Source organism: Mesoplodon densirostris, chromosome 11, assembly GCF_025265405.1.
Source record: "Mesoplodon densirostris isolate mMesDen1 chromosome 11, mMesDen1 primary haplotype, whole genome shotgun sequence".
NCBI classification, from domain to species: Eukaryota; Metazoa; Chordata; class Mammalia; order Artiodactyla; family Ziphiidae; genus Mesoplodon; species Mesoplodon densirostris.
The window spans coordinates 63,439,758-63,459,369 of NC_082671.1; the positions used below are offsets into that span (position 1 = coordinate 63,439,758).

Genomic DNA, 19,612 nt, shown 5'->3' on the forward strand with positions numbered 1-19,612 from the left:
GAGATGCGGGCGGGGCATCAGCGCCCAGGAAGCCAGAATGAGGACCCGACATTTATTCCAGGTGTGATGGAAGCCAGTGCCAGGTAGCTGCTGTTCTGAGAGTGTGGGGTGGGCTGAGGAATGGCCCCAAGGACGGACCATCCTAACTTGGAAGCTGTGACTAAGCACCTTACACGGACAGAGGGACCCTGCAGAAGTGATAAGGATCTCCAGATGGGTGTGTATCCTGGATTACGTGCATGGGACCCATGTCATCACAATGATGGAAACTCAGGAGGAAGCAGGAGGGTCAGGGGTCAGAGAGAGGAGACAGGAAGGTGCTGTCCCGCTGACTGTGAAAAGCCAGGGGCATGGGCAGCGTCTAGAGCTGGAAGTCAAGGACACAGAGTCTCCCCCGGAGCCTCCAGAAGGAAGACGGCTCTGCCCGCACCTTGACTTGAGCTCTGTGACGCTCATTTCAGACTTCCGGCCTCTGAACTGTAAGAGAATAAGGAGGCTACTTTAAGCCCCCAGTTTGTCGAAATCTGTTGCAGAGGCGACAGGAACCTCGTGCACACGTGGCTGCACACACCCTAAGTGGACGTCGCTCTGCATTTCTGCACGACCGGACACCGCATGACGATACCCAGATCCAGAGGCTGTGCGCTTCAGGCCCCACAGCAGCCCCTGCCACTCCCTCCACCCTGCATCCTGTCCTGTCCCGTCCCCAGGGGTGACCACCAGCCAGACTCTATGCACAGATGAGGCCTCCCTTTTTGGAGACTGTACAGTGGAGGTGGGCGTGTCTTAGTGTGCTCAGGTGGCTATTAACAAGATACCACAGACCGGGTGGCCTAAACAACAGACATTTATCTCTCACAGCCCTGGAGGCTGGACGTCCAAGGTCAGGGTGCCGGCAGATTAGGTTCCTGGCAAGGACTCTCTTCGGGGCCTGCAGACGGCAGCCTTCTCGTTGTGTCCTCAAAGGCAGAGAGCCAGCTCTGGCGTCTCTTCCTCTTCTTATAAAGGCACTGATTCCATCACGGGGCCCCACCATCGTGACCTCAGCTAACCCTAATCGCCTCCCAAGGGCCCGCCTCTCACCACCACCACATGGAGGTGAGGGCTTCAGCACGTGTACTTTGTGGGGTGCAAACGTTCAGTTCATAACAGGGCATGAACTCAGGCGGTCTGGCTCCCGAGCCCAGGCTCTTGGCCAGGACGCTGTGCTGACAGGCCAGCTGCGGCCTCTCCTGGGTGTAGGCATCCGCACGCTGCCCTGGCCAGCCATCCTGCTCTCCTCAAGGGACGCCTGCATTGTGACTCACACTGCAGAATCCGCGCGAACACACACGATTCCATTTGGTTTTTATGTGCCACGAGCAAAGCTCAAAGGCTTCGAACTAAGCAAACTGAGTTTGAGGAACTGGCACTCCCAGAAGTTCACACTCGGTTCCTAAGAAGCAAACCCAGCCACGTCCTTTCTACTTAAATCTTCACCAGAGTCCAGTGCAACCTTCTCGGCAGGGGCTTGAGCCCTTGAGGGGTGGTCCTGACTCCCTCTTCCCCAGAGGGCCTCACTGCACTCAGACACCCAGGCCGGCGAGTCTAGCTTTTGGCAAGAAGGTTCCAGATGACTTGAACCAGCCACACAACACAAGAGATCCGTAAGCAGCCACCCAGCCCACACTCCTGAGGACGGGTCTCCTCCCACCTCCAGGCTGGAGCTGCAGTGAAGACACAGACCCTCTGGGCCTGTGGACCCAGGGCAGCCTGAGCTTAGTGAGGAAGGGGGCCTCAGAGAGCACCATGGACAGGGAGGTGATCAGGACCATGGACGGCCACCCCTCTGACGGCTGGGCACAAAGAGCAGAAAGAGAAGGGTGTGCAAGAAGGTTCCAGAACCCACTTTGCATACAGTCTAGTCCTGCACTTCTCGTGTCTCCCCCAAAGCACCTCAGCTACCTCTACTGAAGACGTGAGTCATGCATCGATGAAGAGGCCCAGTCCAGCCTGACGCAAGTCCTGCAGTTCCATGGGGGACACAGATGCTCCTGAGCTAAGTCTGGTCCAGAGCGGGGATTCCGGCTCTCTTCCTACCTGGGCACTGATGGTGGGGTAGGGGGCCTAGCCAGGCTGCAGGGACGATGGGAGCAAAGAGCCCACGGTGGGGGGGGGGTGGCTAAGGAAAGACCCACCCTCCTCCCACCATGGGAGAACATGCATGCACCGCCCGCCGTGCACATGCCCGGGCAGCACTGGCCGTGCAGAAGGCCCAAGGTCACAACCAGAGGCAGACGGGTGCTGGTCCTGCTGCAGGCCCAGACCAGAGCCCCGGGCAGCGGGAAGCATCACCCGCTGACTCAAGAGTGAGGGCTCACATTTGCAGCAACATGGATGCGACGAGAGATGATCATACTAAGTGAAGTAAGTCAGAGCAAGACAAATAACCTGCAATATCACTTATACATGGAATCTAAAATATGATACAAATGAAGCAATCTATGAAACAGAAACAGACTCAGGGACATAGAGAACAGTCTGGTAGTTGCCAAGGGGAAGGAGGTCCCTGGGGGAAGGATGGAGTGGGAGTTTGGGGTTAGCAGATGTAAGCTATTATATACAGAATGGATAAACAACAAGGTCCTACTGTAAAGCACAGGGAACTATATTCAATATCCTGGGATAAACCATCATGGAAAAGAATATAAAAAAGAATGTATATATAACTGAATCACTTTGCTGTACAGCAGTAATTAACACAACATTGTAAATCAACCATAAATTTAAAAATTTTTAAAGTTAGGGCTCAGTACTGGGCCTGGGGGCCAGTCCACACCGAGTACCCGAGAGCCCCGAGCACTTGCTGAGTGAGTGAGTGAAGGGGTCCTGTTCTCCGCCCCTGCCCCCCAGAAGTGAGCACAGCCCAGCTACAACCAGGACCCTTGTCCTCCGGGTGGGGAACTCCTTCGCCATCCCGCAAAGCCCCTCCCCACTCGGTCACCCCACAGACGTCTGGGGAATGACAGGTGGCTGCAGGCGACTTCTCCAGGGTCCCGCCCCAAGTCCTTTGTACGATGTAATCACTGTAAGATGCAGTCGTCACCTCCCTCAGGCCTAAGGCTCCTGCAGATACGAGACCCAAGTCACGTCAGAAATCGCTTTTTCTTGTTTCTAAACTGGTACATGGTACCGTTCTCGTCACAGCCCCACGACGACACAGTCCCCATCCCTCTGCCCACCTCCTGCATTTCCTGGACGTGAGCCCTCACTCCTCAGCATTCTCGAAGATGCGACCCTGGAGGAGCCACTGCCCACCCGGGACAGGCAGGCCCCAGACTCACGGAGGGCAGAGGCCCTGGCGCTACGAAGAGGCACACGAGGCCGCCGCCACACCCCTCGCTCCGCTCCACCGGGGCCCTAGGGCAAGGCTGCCCACGTGCAGATGGGACAGCAGTGCAGCAGGGACCCAGCCACGGCAGCCGCAGCGCATGCCGTGGCCCAGCTACAAAGCCACGTGGAGTCACATCCTCAACAGACACCCATTCCCCATGCGACAGCGTGTCGAGGGCCAAGACCAGAGATCGGCCCCTCCGCAGGCAGCTGCTTTGGGCCAGTGATCCCGTTTCCGCTTTTCTGCAAACAGCTGAAGTTGCAAAACAGACCTGACGGCCTGGGCCAGGCTGAACCAGAGCAGCTCAGAGCCCGCATCGGCCACTTCACCAGTGAGCACTGGGCAGCCTCGTGTACCAGGCACACTCCAGACACTTGTGATAAAGAAGTGACCCAAACAGAGAGCCACCCTCGGTGGGGGGGGGGCGGTTGGGTCGTAGGAACAGCCCTGTTCAGTGAGCCTGAGCCGAGGGCAAATGTGAGCAGGGCTGCGGAGAAGGATAGAGTCCCGTGCACCTGAAAGGGGAGCGTCCAGGCAGCAGGGGTAGCGCCTGCCAGAGTCCCCGAGATGGTCCCGGGCAAGGGACCACATGGGCTCCCATGGGGTGGGGCTGTGCTCGCCCACCTGCAGCTCAGCCTGCGGTCAGTATGCTTTCCCCTGAGACCCAACTCCCCTGGTCGCTTGGTGACAATGACAATAGCCTACACTGGTGAGGCGCTGGCTCCTGAGCGCCCTCTGCAGGGTGTAACTCAGCAGCAGCTGCGAGCACAGGGCCTGCCCGACCCTGCGGGTGTCGAGTGCTCCAGCCCGTGGCGTCCACAGCGCGGAGCCCTCGGGGAGCGTCAGCCGCCGGCAGGATGAACCCCGGATGCCCAGCCCATGGCCCCCACCAGCCATGTCCAAGGGGAGCCTTTTCAACAGCCTCGGGGAAAACAGACCAAGCAGCCGCCCGGACAGAGGAACGTGAACTCTGACAACAGTGAGAGAGGGACGACCCTCCCCGGCCCAGGAGGTCAGCAGACTTCTGAGCCAACACCACGACGGCCCAGGGTCAGGGTCGCTGGCCTGCCGGGTGGGACCGAGGCTGGTGTATGTGCAGCGGCGGGCTCCAGGGTCTGGCTGAGGGTCAGCTCAGCGCTCCCTCTACCCAGAAGTCAGCCCCATGTGTGGCGTGTGGCAGCCGTGGTCCAGGTGGTGGGTCACAGACCACCCCAATCGTGGGGTTGACAGGCTGCAATGGAAGTTCCCACAGGAGAAGCTTCACTTGGGCAAGTCCCAAAAGGCATTCCTGAGACCTCAGAATGTGACCAACTAATTCACCAAAATCAGGGGCGTGGACTGGAGCCCAGGGGAGGCCAGGATCCGCTGCCCTCGCTGCTGGTCAAGTGAGACCCTCGCTGGCCTGGAACCTGCTTTCTGGATAGGATGGGGCTCAGGGGGACGCAGCAGGTTCCTCTCCTGTCCTGGCCACCTCACCAGACCTGGGGACACAGGGCCGAGCCCAAGACCCCGAAATTCAAGCCAAGGTCAGTATGACAGCCCCGGGTCCCAGAAACAGACGGGCTGGCAGAGCGGCCGTGTCTCCGCGGCGGCCAGCCCGCCCCGTGCAGGCAGAGCCATGGGGAGACCCTGCTGCCTCTTGGGGGCGTCCAGGGTGGGAGCAGGAAGGAGAGGCACCAGCCCCACCTCCCACCTGGAGAGTTCAGGACTCGCCCGATTTGGCCCCTAACAAGGGGCAGATATTTAGGTTTGCTGAGTGCCGGGATCCACGAGCTCGGTAAATATTTGGAGTCCTCGGGGCCTCCCGCACTGCCCCTCCTGCTGGGCTCTGCCCTGATCTGGGCATGTGGCTCAGCATTCTTCAGGGCCCTGTGGTCCCTCCCACCCCCTGGGAGAAAACCCTCCAGACAAGGGGGCTGAGAGGACACCACACCAAGCCCACAGGGAGCCATCCCACCTGGCTCCTGTTAGCCACGGTCTCCTCCAAGGAACCCCCCCTTCAGTCCTGGGGCGAAGCAGCACGGCCCTCGTGCTGCCTAGTTTCCCTGAGGACCATGGCCTCCCAACCCACTGGACTTGGTGCCTCCCAGGGGCACAGAAGAGACTCTGTAAAGGGGGGCCAGGGAGAGGGGCCAGCCTCTGCCCAGGGCCTGGGGGACATTTCCAAGTTAAGACTCAGAAGCAGAGTCCAGCCGGGGCCAGGCAATGAGCGAAGAGCAGCCACGGAGACGGGCGACAGGAGAGCAGAGGCCCTGCTCCAGGGCTGCAGGAAGCCAGGCCTCGGCCCCCCGGCCCCAAGGGGGCTATGCCCCCACCCCTCTCCGTCTGGCTTATTTACAGCAGAGGCGCCCCGTGCCAGGTGCGGATGGGCAGGGCCCTCACCCTCACGTGTCGGGGTTCTTCCTCCAAGCACCCCCAAACCCACCCACTCTCATCTCGGCTCGCACCCTGCTTCCTAACTGGCACCCCAGCTCTCCTCACACCCTCCAGTCTGGCTCCAAACAGCAGTCAGAGGCTCCTCTAAAGTGTAAGTCAGAACCTGACACTGTCCTGCCCAAACTGGCCACACAGGAGTCCTTCCAGCCTGTGGCCCCACCCACTCCCCACTTCGACGCCCTCTGCTCTTGCCCTCACCTTTGCTCTTTGGGTTCAAGCCACAGGAGCTTTCTCTCAGGTGCCCAAACGCCTCCACAGTCAGACCCCACCCCAGGACCTTTGCACATGCTGGTGCCCCTCGACCTCAGTGCTGGCTCAAGTGCCATTTTCCCCCAAGAGAGACCCCCCTGACCCCCTCCCATCTTATGTGGCCCTTTGTCATCTTCTCTTGTGGGTCCTGATTTTTCCTGTCAGGGACAACACGGGTCCTCCCCAGGGTGCTGGGAGGGGATTCCCTCAGGTGACACAGCTCCACAGGGAGGGGCTCAGCAAACATGACCCCTGGTAAGCACGCCACATTCCTAAGTCACATTCAGCTGCAGGATGCCCCAACTCAGGCCCCAGAGAGAGGACCCCGTCTGATTCACTTGTCTGTGACGGCCCAGGACCCAGCCTGGCTCAAGGGGAAGCCAGGAAAGATGCGGCGAATGGACACTGGGCAGTGGGGACAGCACAGCAAGTTCTCAGCAAGTGAACTGCAGGACGCACGCACCAGGCTGGTCGAGAACCAGGCAGAGAGGACACCAGTGGGAGGGGAGGGCCATGGTGGGAATTCAGCAAACACTGCCAAGAGTGAGTGGCTGGCCACCAGCATCGGAGGGACGTCTGCATCCTGCACGCCAGGCACGCGGGCCCCAAACCTGAGGCCTCAGCCTCCCCCGCCTCGTACTGGGGTTCCCGCGGACCCTGTCCTGAGGACTCAAGGGCATTCAGAGTCCCCACCTGTCACGTCCTTGCACACAGAGCACCTGCTGGGAGGGGGCGGGGGACACTCAGACGATCCGGGGTCCAGAGCCCTGACACGTAATCCTCTCAGGAGCCCCAGCCTCCATGGGGACCTCCACTCCGCCCCACACCAAGTAAGCCTGGTTGTGCGGAGAAGCCACTGCCTGCACACAACTCCATGAGCAAATACTCGCTGTTCAAGTATAATGCACCAGGCTCTGTCAAAGTGGGGACGCTGCCGTGACCGAGCACCCACACCCTGCCCGGAGTGGGCATCTGGTGGTGCCCCAGGCACCTCGCCTGCGTGAACTGACCCCAGGGCCACCCAGGTGCAGCGTCCTGCTGGACCCTGGACCCTCGGGAGGCGGGTCTCCTGTCCCGATGCAGGTGGGGCCCTGGGGCCCCCTTCTGAGAGAACGTGCTCCCACTGGCAGTGGGAGAGCCTGGGCCCTAGAGCCACGTGGAGACCCCCTGCCCTCCTGAGCGCCCGCGCAGCACCGCTTAGCCTCCTCCCACGGGACCCACTTCGGAGGCCTCCACGGAGGGCCTGGCTTATAGCAGGTGCTCAGTCGAGGCTCACCGGGTGAGGAGTGGGTGAAGCTCCCAGGGAGCCCCCCAGAGACCTGCCCCCCGAGCTCCAGGTGGTCGGCCCTCCGCAATAGTGCGACTGTGTCCCCGGGGGGGCCACCCCGGGCTCGGCCAGCTGTGCAGGGGCTCCCACCGCCTCTCGAGGACAGGCGTGGGTGGACTCGCAGGCCGGGGAGCTTCACGGGGGGAAAACAGAGGCGAGGGGCTTCCCGCCAGCGCAGCCTCGCTCCTGGGAGCCAAAGTCGGGGTGTTGGGTGCCTTCCCATCTGCTCCTCTGATCCCTGTCACCCGCACACCCTCCAGTCACCTCTGCGGACCTGAAGGTCAAGGCAGCCCCAGACGCCGCCTCATGCACAGCGTCATCAGCAGGAAACCACATTTTCTTTCTCAACGCCCCCGAACTCCCTTCCCCACGCCACTCACCTGCGAGGGGTCAAGTGCAGCTGGTTCCCACCATGTGGAGACGGTCAGCCAGGCCGCTGTGGACACGTGTGGACACACAGCTCCCGTCCCGAGCTCCAGGGATGCTGCTCGCCTGCTTGCAAGCGTGTCTGGGACTCCAGTCCTGGAGGCAAGGGGGCCTCGGGCCATGTTCTCTTAACCTGGGCTCCTGACAAAGCCCCCTCAGCCCTGCCCTTCCCATGGGCACCATCCCCCCTCAAGCTGCCCCTCGCTCTCCTGGGCCTTCCCGGGGTGGGTGCTCTGTGGGGCCGAGACCAGCGGGCTCCTCCCTCCTCCCAGGAGCCCCCGCAGTCCTGCCCTCCTCACTCCTCAAAGCCGCCCCCCCAGGCCAGTGAGGGGACGCGGCCCCGCAGACAAGGACGCTTGGGTACAGCCTGGCAAATCCACTCATCCCACGTAAGAAGCCTTCCTGCCTCTTCCAGGTGCCCCCTCTCCTGGGAGCACAAAGACAGCTAAATAAATAAAACCCATCAGCATTCTGATCATTTCTCTCCTACAAGCCTTCCTCTGAGCAAATGGCTCCCCCAAGGCCACGCAACTCTCCCTACGCCTGCAACGATGATTAGACCCCATGACGGTGGATGTTATGGGTCTGCTCCCTCCGGCGACATATTTAGGTCAACTGCAGCGCAGAGCACAGCCGGCTCCTTGCACAGGACAAACACGATACAAATCCCTGCAATCAATTTTTCTCCTCCTCTCGGATAGAGAAGAAACAAGAGGCCAACTTCCCGCCAGGCAGAAAGCGCGGAGCTGGTCACTCAGAAGGCGGCCTTGTCTTGCGCAGCCCCCCAACGGGAACCCTGTCCCCAAGGGGTGGCAGCTGGCCTCTGGCTCCCGGGGCTCTCCTTGGGCTGCCCTCCAAACTCAGAGCCCAGCTCATGGCCTCGTCCGCAGTGGCCTGGCCTTCTGGCCACCGGCCCTGGATACCACCTGTGGCAGAAAAGGGCTCCCCCCTTGTGCCCCTGCTCCATCAGTCGGGGGCCGGGAGGGTCTCCTGCAGGTGGCGGCAGGGGTGCAATGCCACACACAGGGCGCCCCCATGTTGATTTCCCACCGCTGCTGTAATAAGTGACCACAGACGGAGCGGAAGAGTGTGCCCTCTTACACCTCTGGAGGTCAGAGTCTGAAATGGGTCTCGAGCGGCTCAAGTCAAGGTGTGGGCAGGGCTGGCTCCAGGAGAAAGTCCACTTCCTGGCCCTTTCTGCTTCTAGAGGTACCCACATTCCTTGGCCGCTGACCCCGCGCCATCAGGGACATCACCCCGACCTCTGAGTCCATTGTCAACTCTCCTCCTCTTTCTCTGACCCCCCCGCCTCCCTCTCACTGGGACCCTTGTGACGACACTGGGTCCACCTGGATTAACGCAGGCCCATCTCCCCATCTCAGATCCTTAACTCAATCACGTCTGCAAAGCCCCTTTGGCCACGTAAGGGGACACAGTCACAGGTTCTGGTGATCAGGACAAGAACACTGTGGGGAGCCACGATTCTGCCCACCACACTCCCCCAGAGAAGGAGGCTGAGCTGGCTCTGGGAGGGGGGACAATCCCCCCTCTTTCCACCAAGCCCAGAGAGGGTCTTCCCGCCCCCAGAGACTCCGCAGGCTGTAAGAAGAGTCCTCCTTTAGCAGGTCACGTGGCCCCTGGGGAGCTTGGGCCTCCTGGCTGCCCCTCCCTCCCATCTCTCTGTTTCTCGCCTCTGGCTGTGCCCATAAGGCCCCCACTGACGAGGCTTCCACTGCCTTGGCCAAACTCTCACAGTGAGCAGTGCCAGCGCAGAGCATCCTGGAGTCACGCCTGCCACGAGCCCGTGGCCTCCCACAAGCGCGTCCTGACACAGGCCCACTCTCGGGCCACTCTCCTGAGCCTCTCTGCACCTCTGCAGCCACGCAGGTGGGCCAGGAAAGGTAGCTTCATACCTGCCGGCAGCTAAGTTGCAGGCAGGGGTCCCAGGCATAGAAGTCACAGCCCAGCAGGGCGGGAAGGGCCTCTGCACCAGCGGTCACAGGGTCCGCCTGGGTCACGTGGCACAGCTCCCAGCCTGATGATTCTCTCCTTTTCAGGACCTGGTGCCGGCTCTGTGGCATCTGCTGACCCGGCAGATGGCCGGGGCTGGCCAGGGGATGGGAAGGAAGCCTGCAGGAGGTGAGGGGAGCCAAAATACCTGCCCAAGGTAGGATTCAGAACCCCCGAACCTTCTAAGATTGGAGGGCACGCCCAGGAGAGATGTTTGCACCGTAATTCATCATTTCCCTCACTGGGCCCCCGCTCAGCAGGACACCCACGTGAGCAAAGCCCAGCAGCCAGGTGCATGGCCCGAAGGGAAACCAGGGCCAGCTCCGCGGGGGGTGCAGCCTGCGCCCACCCACCTCCCACAAGAGCAGGCAGGCAGCAGAGTGCAACAGGGAGAAGGGGGAGGCCCGGGTTGCTCTGGGAGCCCAGCGGGACCCTCACACAGGTGTCCAATGTGACTTTCTAAAGCTTGGTTTCTGAATCCAAAATGCCCCCTTCACGCAGCCCAGAGTCCAAACAAACCTGAGCATACTCTAATAGGAGCTTTCAGGGACCCCAACCAGCGTGCTGACAAACCAGCGCTTTCAAAGGGAGAGGCAAAATGAGTTACAGGCGTGGAGCCCCGAACACAGGAAAGCAGCTCCTTGTGGCAAAGCGTTTCTTGCAGCACTCACCCACCAGGATGGCCGGCCCACCCACATGGTCCAGCCTTCATGCCTCCCCAAGGCTACAAGGAAAAGGGCAGGGACAGCACCTGACCAGCGATTCCAGGTGCACCCCTATCGGCCCACGGCCACCCTGACTGGCTCAGGGAGACAGAGGGGACACCTGGGCTCATGCCCACCCATGCCCAGGCAGCAGGGCCATAGCCAGCCCACTACCCCAGCCCCCAGGGAAGCCACCAGGAGGAAGGAACACAGCTTTGAGGCTATTTTTAAACCTGTAAAAGTAGAACTCTCAAGCAAGAGTCCTCTTGGCACACAATTCAACAGGCCCAGCCACAGCCAAAAATAAAAATCAAGTGATAATCCTTAAATAAAACTCCTTCCCACCGGCCAGGTGTGCAAATGCAGGGACCACCCACAAAGCTGTTTCTGGGTCCTGGCCAGGTGGCAGGCTGCACACCTGGAGGCCCCACCCCGTGGTCCTAGGCTCTGCCCTTCACCTCCCTCCTCAACTCTCCCCAGATTGAACTCTCCCGGCCTCCCAGCTTAATTTGGATCCCCCCACCCCAAGACCTCGGACCTTTCTAGAAGGCAGAGCCACACCCTCCCAAAGTGCCAGGTATCGGGTCCTGAACCGAGGGCATGCTTGCAGCAACTGGTAAAGAAACAGCCAAGTCAGCCCCCTCCCTTCCTGCACCCTCTCCCCTCGAGGAAAACAGTTCATCATGGGAAAGGCCATGCTTTAGTGGTAAACTTCCGTTTGCAATTTTCCCCAGCGTTTACTCACCGCTGTGGTACTTGCTGCTGGATGCAGAGGTAGAGTTTATGGAACGATGAACAAACCATCACCCACCACGCTGATGGCCTGGTCACCAGGAAGCGGTGCCGCTTTAAGCTCTTACGTGCCCACACGACAGGCTGCAGCCTAGATGCTGGCACACCACTGCCTTTCACATACATTTTAGGAAACTGACTGGGGGTCTGGGGTGAAGAAGCAGTGCATTAAAATGTTTCCCGTGTAAAATAAGAAGGAACAGGATCCCAGCCAGTGTCTCCACCCAGAACAGCTGATTTTCAGGAACCGATGACCGCCTTTCAGCAAGAGGACCAGTGCGCTGCTCTGACGGCCAAGGTCCAGCCTGCAGGGCCCTGGCCAGCACTGAACCAGGAAATATGTATGTGCCCAGCCCCCATCCCGGCTCCTCCCTCTGCCTGAGCACTCAGGGCCCAGGCAGGGGATGTGCTCTGCTGGGCGCTGAGCCAGGACCGCCTGGTGGGCCAGCTCGCCTCTGTCCAGCGAGGAGGCAGGGCCGGACATCTGCAGGGATAAGCAAGGAGCAGGTTCCCACCGGACAGCAGGAGTGACCTAGAAATATGCAATTCAGAGCCAGCCCAGTGGGTCAGACATGCCATTTTCTTCGGGGCCAATTTCATTTTTTTCCCAGATAAGTCCTCTATGATACGGACATGCAGTCTCATCTCTGTCTTCATCTGCCGGTTTTCCGATGTGTTTGCTCCCGTCCCGTCTGTCTGGGTCACCCATTTGCGGTCCTCACGAAAGGGCAGAAACCACTCAACAAGCGCATCACTACAGGGTCAGAACTGTCCGACCCAGCCTGTGGCACTGGGAGTTTATCCTCTCAGTTCAACATCACTGAATACACAGGAGGAGCAGAGTTTTTTTAAAAAGCCAGACCGGGACTTCCCTGGTGGCGCAGTGGTTAAGAATGCACCTGCCAGTGCAGGGAAGACGGGTTTGAGCCCTGGTCCGGGAGGATCCCATGTGCCGCGGAGCAACTAAGTCCGTGCGCCATGACTACTGAGCCTGCGCTCAAGAGCCCGTGAGCCACAACTACTGAGCCCGCGAGCCACAACTACTGAAGCCCACGCGCCTAGAGCCCGTGCTCCACAACAAGAAAAGCCACCGCAATGAGAAGCCCGCGCGACGCAACGAAGAGTAGCCCCCGCTCGCCGCAACTAGAGAAAGCCCGCACGCAGCAACGAAGACCCAACGCAGCCAAAAATAAATAAATAAAATTATATATTTTTTTAAAAAGCCAGACCCCCAGAGGGACATCTGCAGGCCCAGGCCCAAAGGGGAGGGTCCAGAGATATCCAATCAATGCCACACCTAACCCATCCCCGCCGGCTTTGGGTGGCTGCCCCATCGGACGCCTCCAGCAGCGGGCAGCTCCCGCGCTGCTGTTTTCAGTGGTGAGAAAGGGCGTCCTCAGCCTCAATCACCCAGACTGGCGCCCAGAAACCTCCTTCCCTCCAGGCCCCTCTGTTCAGCCTCGGCATCCAGAGGGAGGCCCTCAGGCCACAGGAGGCAGACGGCCACCCTCCTGCCGCCTCCCTGGCCACCTTCTCCAGGAAGCCCTCCCAGGGGGGTCACCGCCGGCCACACTGACCCACCGCGTGTTGGGGCAGGAAGGGGAGGTCCCGGGAGCAGAGGGGCTCAGGAGCCAAGGGCCCCTTTCCCAGAGGCACCCTCCCCGGGAACCACCACAGTGCGTCTGGCACCTGTGTCGGTGGTTCAGAGATGACGATCCCTGTCCCGAGGGCTCAAGCCCCCAGGGTGTGGCCGAGGGGACCACCCTCCAGCACGTCCATCCAGAGAGGAGTCCACAGGCCTCACGTCAAGTGGGGAAGAAGAAACTGCTCGGCAACACAGAACCTGCACACGGGTCAGGGACCCTCGGGCTTAGCCCAGCACCCAGGAGGCCCCGGACCCCTGACACCCCCTAAGCACTTTCCCTCTAAGCTCCATATTCTGTGCCAAGTCACTTTCGGGAAGAGCCTGTGTGTGCAGCTTACAATGCTGGAGAATCTCCCTTCCCCGCACCCAGCAGGTGATCGATAAATGCACACTCCTGCTCAGAAACTATGGAGGAGTGTGTGTTTGTGCTCAAAAAGCAGGAACAACCGAAATGCATTTCGGGCTAAATGAAAATGGATGATGCTTTTCATTTATTTATGCGCTTCTTTAACAAATTTAGGATCCTGCCCCCAGTCCCGAGCCAGGACGCATTTCAATTTCCCATTCTTCATCCTATGCCATCTTCTCTCGGGAACATTTGTACTCTTCAATATTTAATAACCAAAGAAAGCCGCTGTGAACGTGGGCTACTTCCTCTTCTCCGAGAAGAATAACAGTCTGCTTCTGGAGAAAAAGTACTACGGGTAATTAAATGGAACTTTAACACTGACCACTTAGGCGTTTTATGGATGGGGGCAACCAGGCCCTGAATGGTGAAATGTCCACGGCTACCTGATCACTCGGTGCTGAGTCAGGAACCAGAAGCCTGGGTCCCAACTCCAGAGCAAAGCTCCCCATCACCACGGCCCCCTGCAGACCAGGGGTGGCCACCCTAGCACACAGATGCAGGTTCAGCAGCAACCAAAACATCTCTGTGGGTCCCAAGGGGGGACTACATCCTTTCTTCCACACTGTACTCCCCTGGGTACTGAGACAGAAGAGAGAGTGCAGGGAGGGACGGTCTCTCTGTGCAAACTCCAGCTCTGACCAGGTTTCCCTGCAAGGCATCCCTCCAAGCACTGAGCTCCTATTAGATCCAGGGCATCACGCTAGATCCTCAGGGTATAGAAGTAAGTGTGGCCCGTGCACTCAAGGCACAGACCGCCTGCTAAGAACCACCTGTAACTATGTAACAGGGAACAGGGAGCAGGCAGGCTACCCACACCCTACAGCCACAGGGCAGATGCAGATGGAACAGGGAACAGAAAACAGCTTTGAGAACCATTTTGGAGGGGCCTCCAGGACGGGATGTCCGTGTGGAGACAGTGAAAACACACAGACATTTATCTAAGGGGAGAGGTAGGCCACATATACATATTTGCTTCTATAAAAATTTAATGGAAGGATAGACTGTACAATTGAAAGACAACTGGTTATCTATAGGGGAAGAGAAAGAATGAGGGTTACAGGGAGAGAAACCTGATTTCTCTGAAAATACCCTGACTTTGGAACCATGGAAACAATTTTAGATAACTACAAAAATTAATTTAATTTTTTTTTTAATTTATTTATTTATTATTTTTGGCTGTGTTGGGTCTTCGTTTCTGTGCGAGGGCTTTCTCTAGTTGGTGGCGAGTGCGGGCCACTCTTCATCGTGGTGCGCGGGCCTCTCACTGTCACGGCCTCTCTTGTTGCGGAGCACAGCCTCCAGACGCGCAGGCTAGTAGTTGTGGCTCACGGGTCCAGTTGCTCCGTGGCATGTGGGATCTTCCCAGACCAGGGCTCGAACCCGTGTCCCCTGCATAGGCAGGCAGATTCTCAACCACTGCGCCACCAGGGAAGCCCCAATTTAATTTTTTTAAATTAACTTTTATTGGAATATAGTTGCTTTACAATATTAATTTTTAAAACAAACAAACAAACTCTCTACAACATGCATATGGGGACAAAATGACATCACAGACCTCCTGGTCAGATGCACTGCGGACACAGCATCATACCTGTGACAGTCTGACCTGAGTCTCATCCTGAGGAAACAACAGACAAACCCAGACCACAGGTGGGTCTATCTGAGCACCAACGAGATGATAACCATGGCGATTAAGACTCATTAAAGTATGTTTAAATCCATGATCTCATGATGACACCAAAACCCCCTGCAAAAGCCTAACACCCTCACCCTCTGGAGGATGCTCTAAGCAGAGAACCAACTCGTTATTCTGAAAGCTGGAAATATCAAGGAAAAATTCAAGCATGTCTCCTGCCTTTCCTATATGAACTACGTCTTGGAGCAACCAAATAGTTAAGTTTTCAGAAATATGGTGGGTTAATAAATGGAGAAAGAATGTCAGAAGTCGAAAATTACCATTTGCAACCTCTAATGAGATGATGGATGGAAGCCATAATGACCCAGGTCCTGATACAGGATGAAAGAAATGGCCTCAGGAAAGCACGCACCTCCACCACCACCACAGGGGAGGGAGTCCTCCCAAAGATCCCCCCCACCCCACCAGCACCAAGGGACGGGGGACATGCTGGCTCATGTGTCGGTACCACGGGGATGCACTCAGCAAGGTCCAGGGTGGAGACCCCACCCACAGATGGCCTGGTTTCCTCAACAAAGAGCAAAAACAGATGCAGGGAGAACGGGCAGAGTAAAAGACAGGAGACGTACATCTACCAGTCACAACCTATGGACCTTGTTTGATTCCAGAGTTGCCCAAAAAATGACCAGACAACTGGGGAAACTGGAGCTTAAGTTGGGTATCTGATGATATTCAAGAAAAACTCGATTTATTTTACTTGTAATACTGGACTCAGGACTTTTGTTTTTCAAACAGAATGGGGGACTTCCCTGGCAGTCCAGTGGTTAGAACTCTGCGCTTCCACTGCAGGGGGCACGGGTTCAATCCCTGGTCGGGGAACTAAGATCCCGCAAGCCGCGTGGCACGGCCAAAAAACAAAAACCCATGATGAGCTATCTACTAAAATATTTATGGGTCAAATGACAGGATGCTGGCTGGGACTTGCTTCAGAAGACCTGGGGGAGAGGGGCTGTATGTGGGGGCTTGGAGGGAACCAGCCTGGCCACGAGCCGATTCTTGCTGAAACCGACGGCAGGTGCGTGAGAGGCGCGTTACACCACGTCCTCTATTTCTGATCCATCTAAAATTTCCCGTAACTAAAAAAAAATGTCCATAATTATTACCTTCCCCATCCGGCCCCGAGCTGCCAAAGTGGAACTCTGCACTTTTACAACATGAGCTACCCACTGTTTTACTCTTCTGGTAAAACACAAGGGCAGACCACGAGGACCGGTCCAAGGACGCCAGCGATGCCGATCCGGAGCCAGGCGGCCTCTTTTCTTTTCCTTTTTTCAACAGAGAGCAGGGTGGCCCCAGACAGGCATCCCTGTGGGTTGCAGCTGTCCTGCCCACCCGGCTGCCTGGTGGACACTCGCTCCCCACCCGCCCCGCCCGTAACCCCTTCTCCTGGAAGCCTCACACTGCCCCTCCCCGGCCGGGGGCGGGGGGCTCCCTGTTGGATGCTCTCACAGACCCTTCCCCTTTCGTTGAGAGCCCCTGACTCTGCGGGTTCCTCGAACCCCGTGAAACCACCAATATCCTCCACGTGACCCACCAAAGGCACTTTCACAAGGCTCCACCCACTGCTGCCTCGAGCAGGGCCATCCAGCTCTGCTGCCCAGCACAGCCTCCACCCAGCGGGGCCTGCTCAGCACTGGCGAGACCACCTGGGCTGCCCCGCGGGAGCTCGGCAAAGGCCAAGGCCACAGGCACCAGGGCCTGACGAGGCAGGGCCCTCACCGCCCGCAGACCCAGCCCGGCCCCGTCTCCCCAGCCAGGTCAGCCGCAACCTCACACTCGCGGGGAGACTGAGTCACTCCACAGCGCCATCCTCAGAACCTCGGTGCTCGGACCCTGTGGGCGAGCGCTGGCCGGCGGGGTGCAGATGGGCACACGCCCAGAGCTCGTGCGCGTACACACGTGCGTGCACACGCAGGCTCGCCCAGGGAGGTAGTGACCAGCAAGAGGGGCCTGGGGGGAGACGGGGCTGCAGCATGTGGTGGCTGGAAGGTGCACAGAAATGTAGTGAGAGCCACGCCGCCCACTTCTGGGAGAAGAAGGCAGGCCCCCAAGGCTTCCCGCCGCGGCGCTGACACCCCGCCTTTGTTTGCAGGCAACGGGCCCCGCGTGCTGCATGGGCAGCACAGCCGGGGTGCCCACGGCTGGAGCTCAGATGACACTTGTCACATAAACGAGGGAGACACTAGACGAAAGAGGGAGAGGACTCAGGTGGGGACAGAGGGCGGGTGCCTGCGGGCAAGCAAGGACGCCAGCTGCTTGGTCCCAGGTATCAGAGGGAGACCCCAGCTGGGCATGATGCCCAAGGGAGGTGCCTTGCCCTGGGCCCGGGCAGCTCTCCTCGTGGCCCAGACTTGACTGGCTCTGGGCACACAGGGGCGAAGCTGCTTCTTTCTCCCTGTATTGTTTCCCTAATAGCATCGTCCACACCCTGCTGTCAGCTGTGAAAACACTGTGTCACATGCGTGGGCTTCAGGGCTAGTCTGCCTGGTTTAAACCCCCTACTAGTCAGAAGACTCAACCTACCAGTAGGATCACTTTTCTTAGCCCTGGTGCCTCCGTTTCCTCGTCTGCAAGGCAGGACAGAGGGGTGGTGAGAGGAGTAAAGGCAATTCACCAAATGAGATCATCTCTGGGAGGAGCCCCGCAGGCTCTTCCAGAACCATCTCTACTATCATCACTACCCAGAGGCCAACACCCCCAGCAGGAGGGCCGACAGTTAAGCAACACAAATGCTAAATGCCAAGGTACCCATGCCCACCGCCAACAGACAATGAAACCCCACTGTGCCTCCTCCCACACTCCCTCCTTGATGTGCAAACTTCACAGAACAGAAAATTTCAGATTCCTCCAAAAAGCTCTATTACATGCTGAGTTAAGCATGGCCATGCACCAGATTCACTAAAACAAAGAGAATTTCCAGGGGACGTCTTATTCCTTCCCCAGTGACGTTCTCGTCTATCTCAGAGTAAAGGCATCGTAGCCATCCAGACAGGAGTGCTGAGCTTCGTGGAGCAGAAAAGGGAGATGCAGACTCAGCACGCAAAAGGCCATGTGGGGACGTCCACACTCGTCCCCACTGCTAGCCTGGTGACACCTGTTGTGACCCAGCTGCACTCCTGCAGGACAGCGTCCCCTCTGCCCCTCCCTCCCCCACTGGTACTCACGTAAGAAGTGTTTTTCCAATAAGGCGATTTCCAGGTGACCTTTGATCTCATTTAAGCGATCAAACTCTGTCCGGTTAAAGTCCTGGACTCCTGCAGCCATGATGAGGGTCCCTGGACCAGCCTAGAAGGAAAACACCAAAAGCTCAGAGGAGCCTCCTGGAAGCATCCTGGGTCCACATCGACCAGTTTTCTAAGGGGTACCCCCAAGGACCCCGTGGTCTAGAAGGGCTGGTCCACAGGGCCACCGGCCTAGGAAGACACTAGCTCTGCCTTAGAACTCGCATCAGTTCACCTCGGCTTCGCCTGTCGGTGGAAGGGACATTTCAGACAACGGGGACATCCTCAGAGCCCCGGTGAGGCCGACTTCCAGCAACAGAAAAGGCAAAACCGGAAGCGTGACGCTAAGCCTCTTGACGGTCACAACACAGCTCTCAGGCTGCAGAGGGAAGGAAACCATCGAAACCTGCCCTGGCCCACGTGGCGACCTCCCAGGAGGAGGGTGGGCCTGGCCACAGGGCCTGTCGCCCTCCTGCCCTGGGAGGGGCAGCAACAGGACTCCGGGGAGGTAGGGCAGGGCGCGTCAACATGCCAGGCTCTGAGGTGAACGAACTCCAAACAGGGGCCTGTCCTTTCCCACAGAAGGCTAATTAAAGCCACCACCCACCCTCCCACCGGGCCCAGGGTAGGCTCCGGTTTCAGGCCACCACTGCCCGCTGGAAAGGGGTGCGCACGTCAGCACAGCCAGGCCTGACCGGGGCGCTGCGGGGCTGCCGGCTCACACCCACCCCACCGCTGACCTGGTGAGGGCGGCACCTGAGCGGCCTGCCGTGTGACGGGGGGGGTGGTCTGACTCCCCAGTTATGGTCTCCACGACCACACCCCCAAGGCAGGGTGAGGAAGGTGACACCCGGCATGGACAGGGTCCGTGACAGCCCCGGTGACTCCAGGCACAGGTCATCTGCTCGGAGGCCACACCCCGGGAAGCAGCAGCTCACACTGGGGAACAACGGGGGCCAGTAAGACCCTCTAGCCCATGGCTGCCCTGTCCTGGCACATGACCTCCTGGACTTTCAGCTGCTCTGGCTACCGGGGCATGAGGTCCCAGAGGGCAGGGACCAGGCCATGTTTACCTGCCCGCCCCGTGGGCCTGGCAGGGGCAGGTACGGGGAGACTGGGCGGTAGGCGAAAGGCAGGGTACGCCCCCTGCTCTGCGCGGGGAAGATGGCCCAGGCTTGCCCATTGGTCCTCGCAGATGAATTTGTCCCTCACTGGCCCATCCCCAACCTCGGCGCCCAAGGTGGTGGCCCCAGAGCAGAGGGCAGAGGCTGGCCCGGAAAGGCGGCTCTACACTGATTCAGAAGCAGAACACTGGACTCCACTA

General features: G+C 58.8%; 1 protein-coding gene across 5 annotated transcripts in view; it reads right to left on the bottom strand.

Annotated features, from left to right (window-relative positions):
- The window catches only part of GRAMD4 (GRAM domain containing 4), a 78,068-nt gene that overhangs the window by 21,555 nt on the left and 36,901 nt on the right, over positions 1-19,612 (bottom strand). For all 5 annotated transcript variants that reach the window (XM_060113346.1, XM_060113345.1, XM_060113348.1 and 2 more), the window contains one exon: positions 18,232-18,352. In XM_060113346.1, the coding sequence (XP_059969329.1) occupies positions 18,232-18,352 (121 nt within the window). The remainder of the gene's footprint in view (positions 1-18,231; positions 18,353-19,612) is intronic.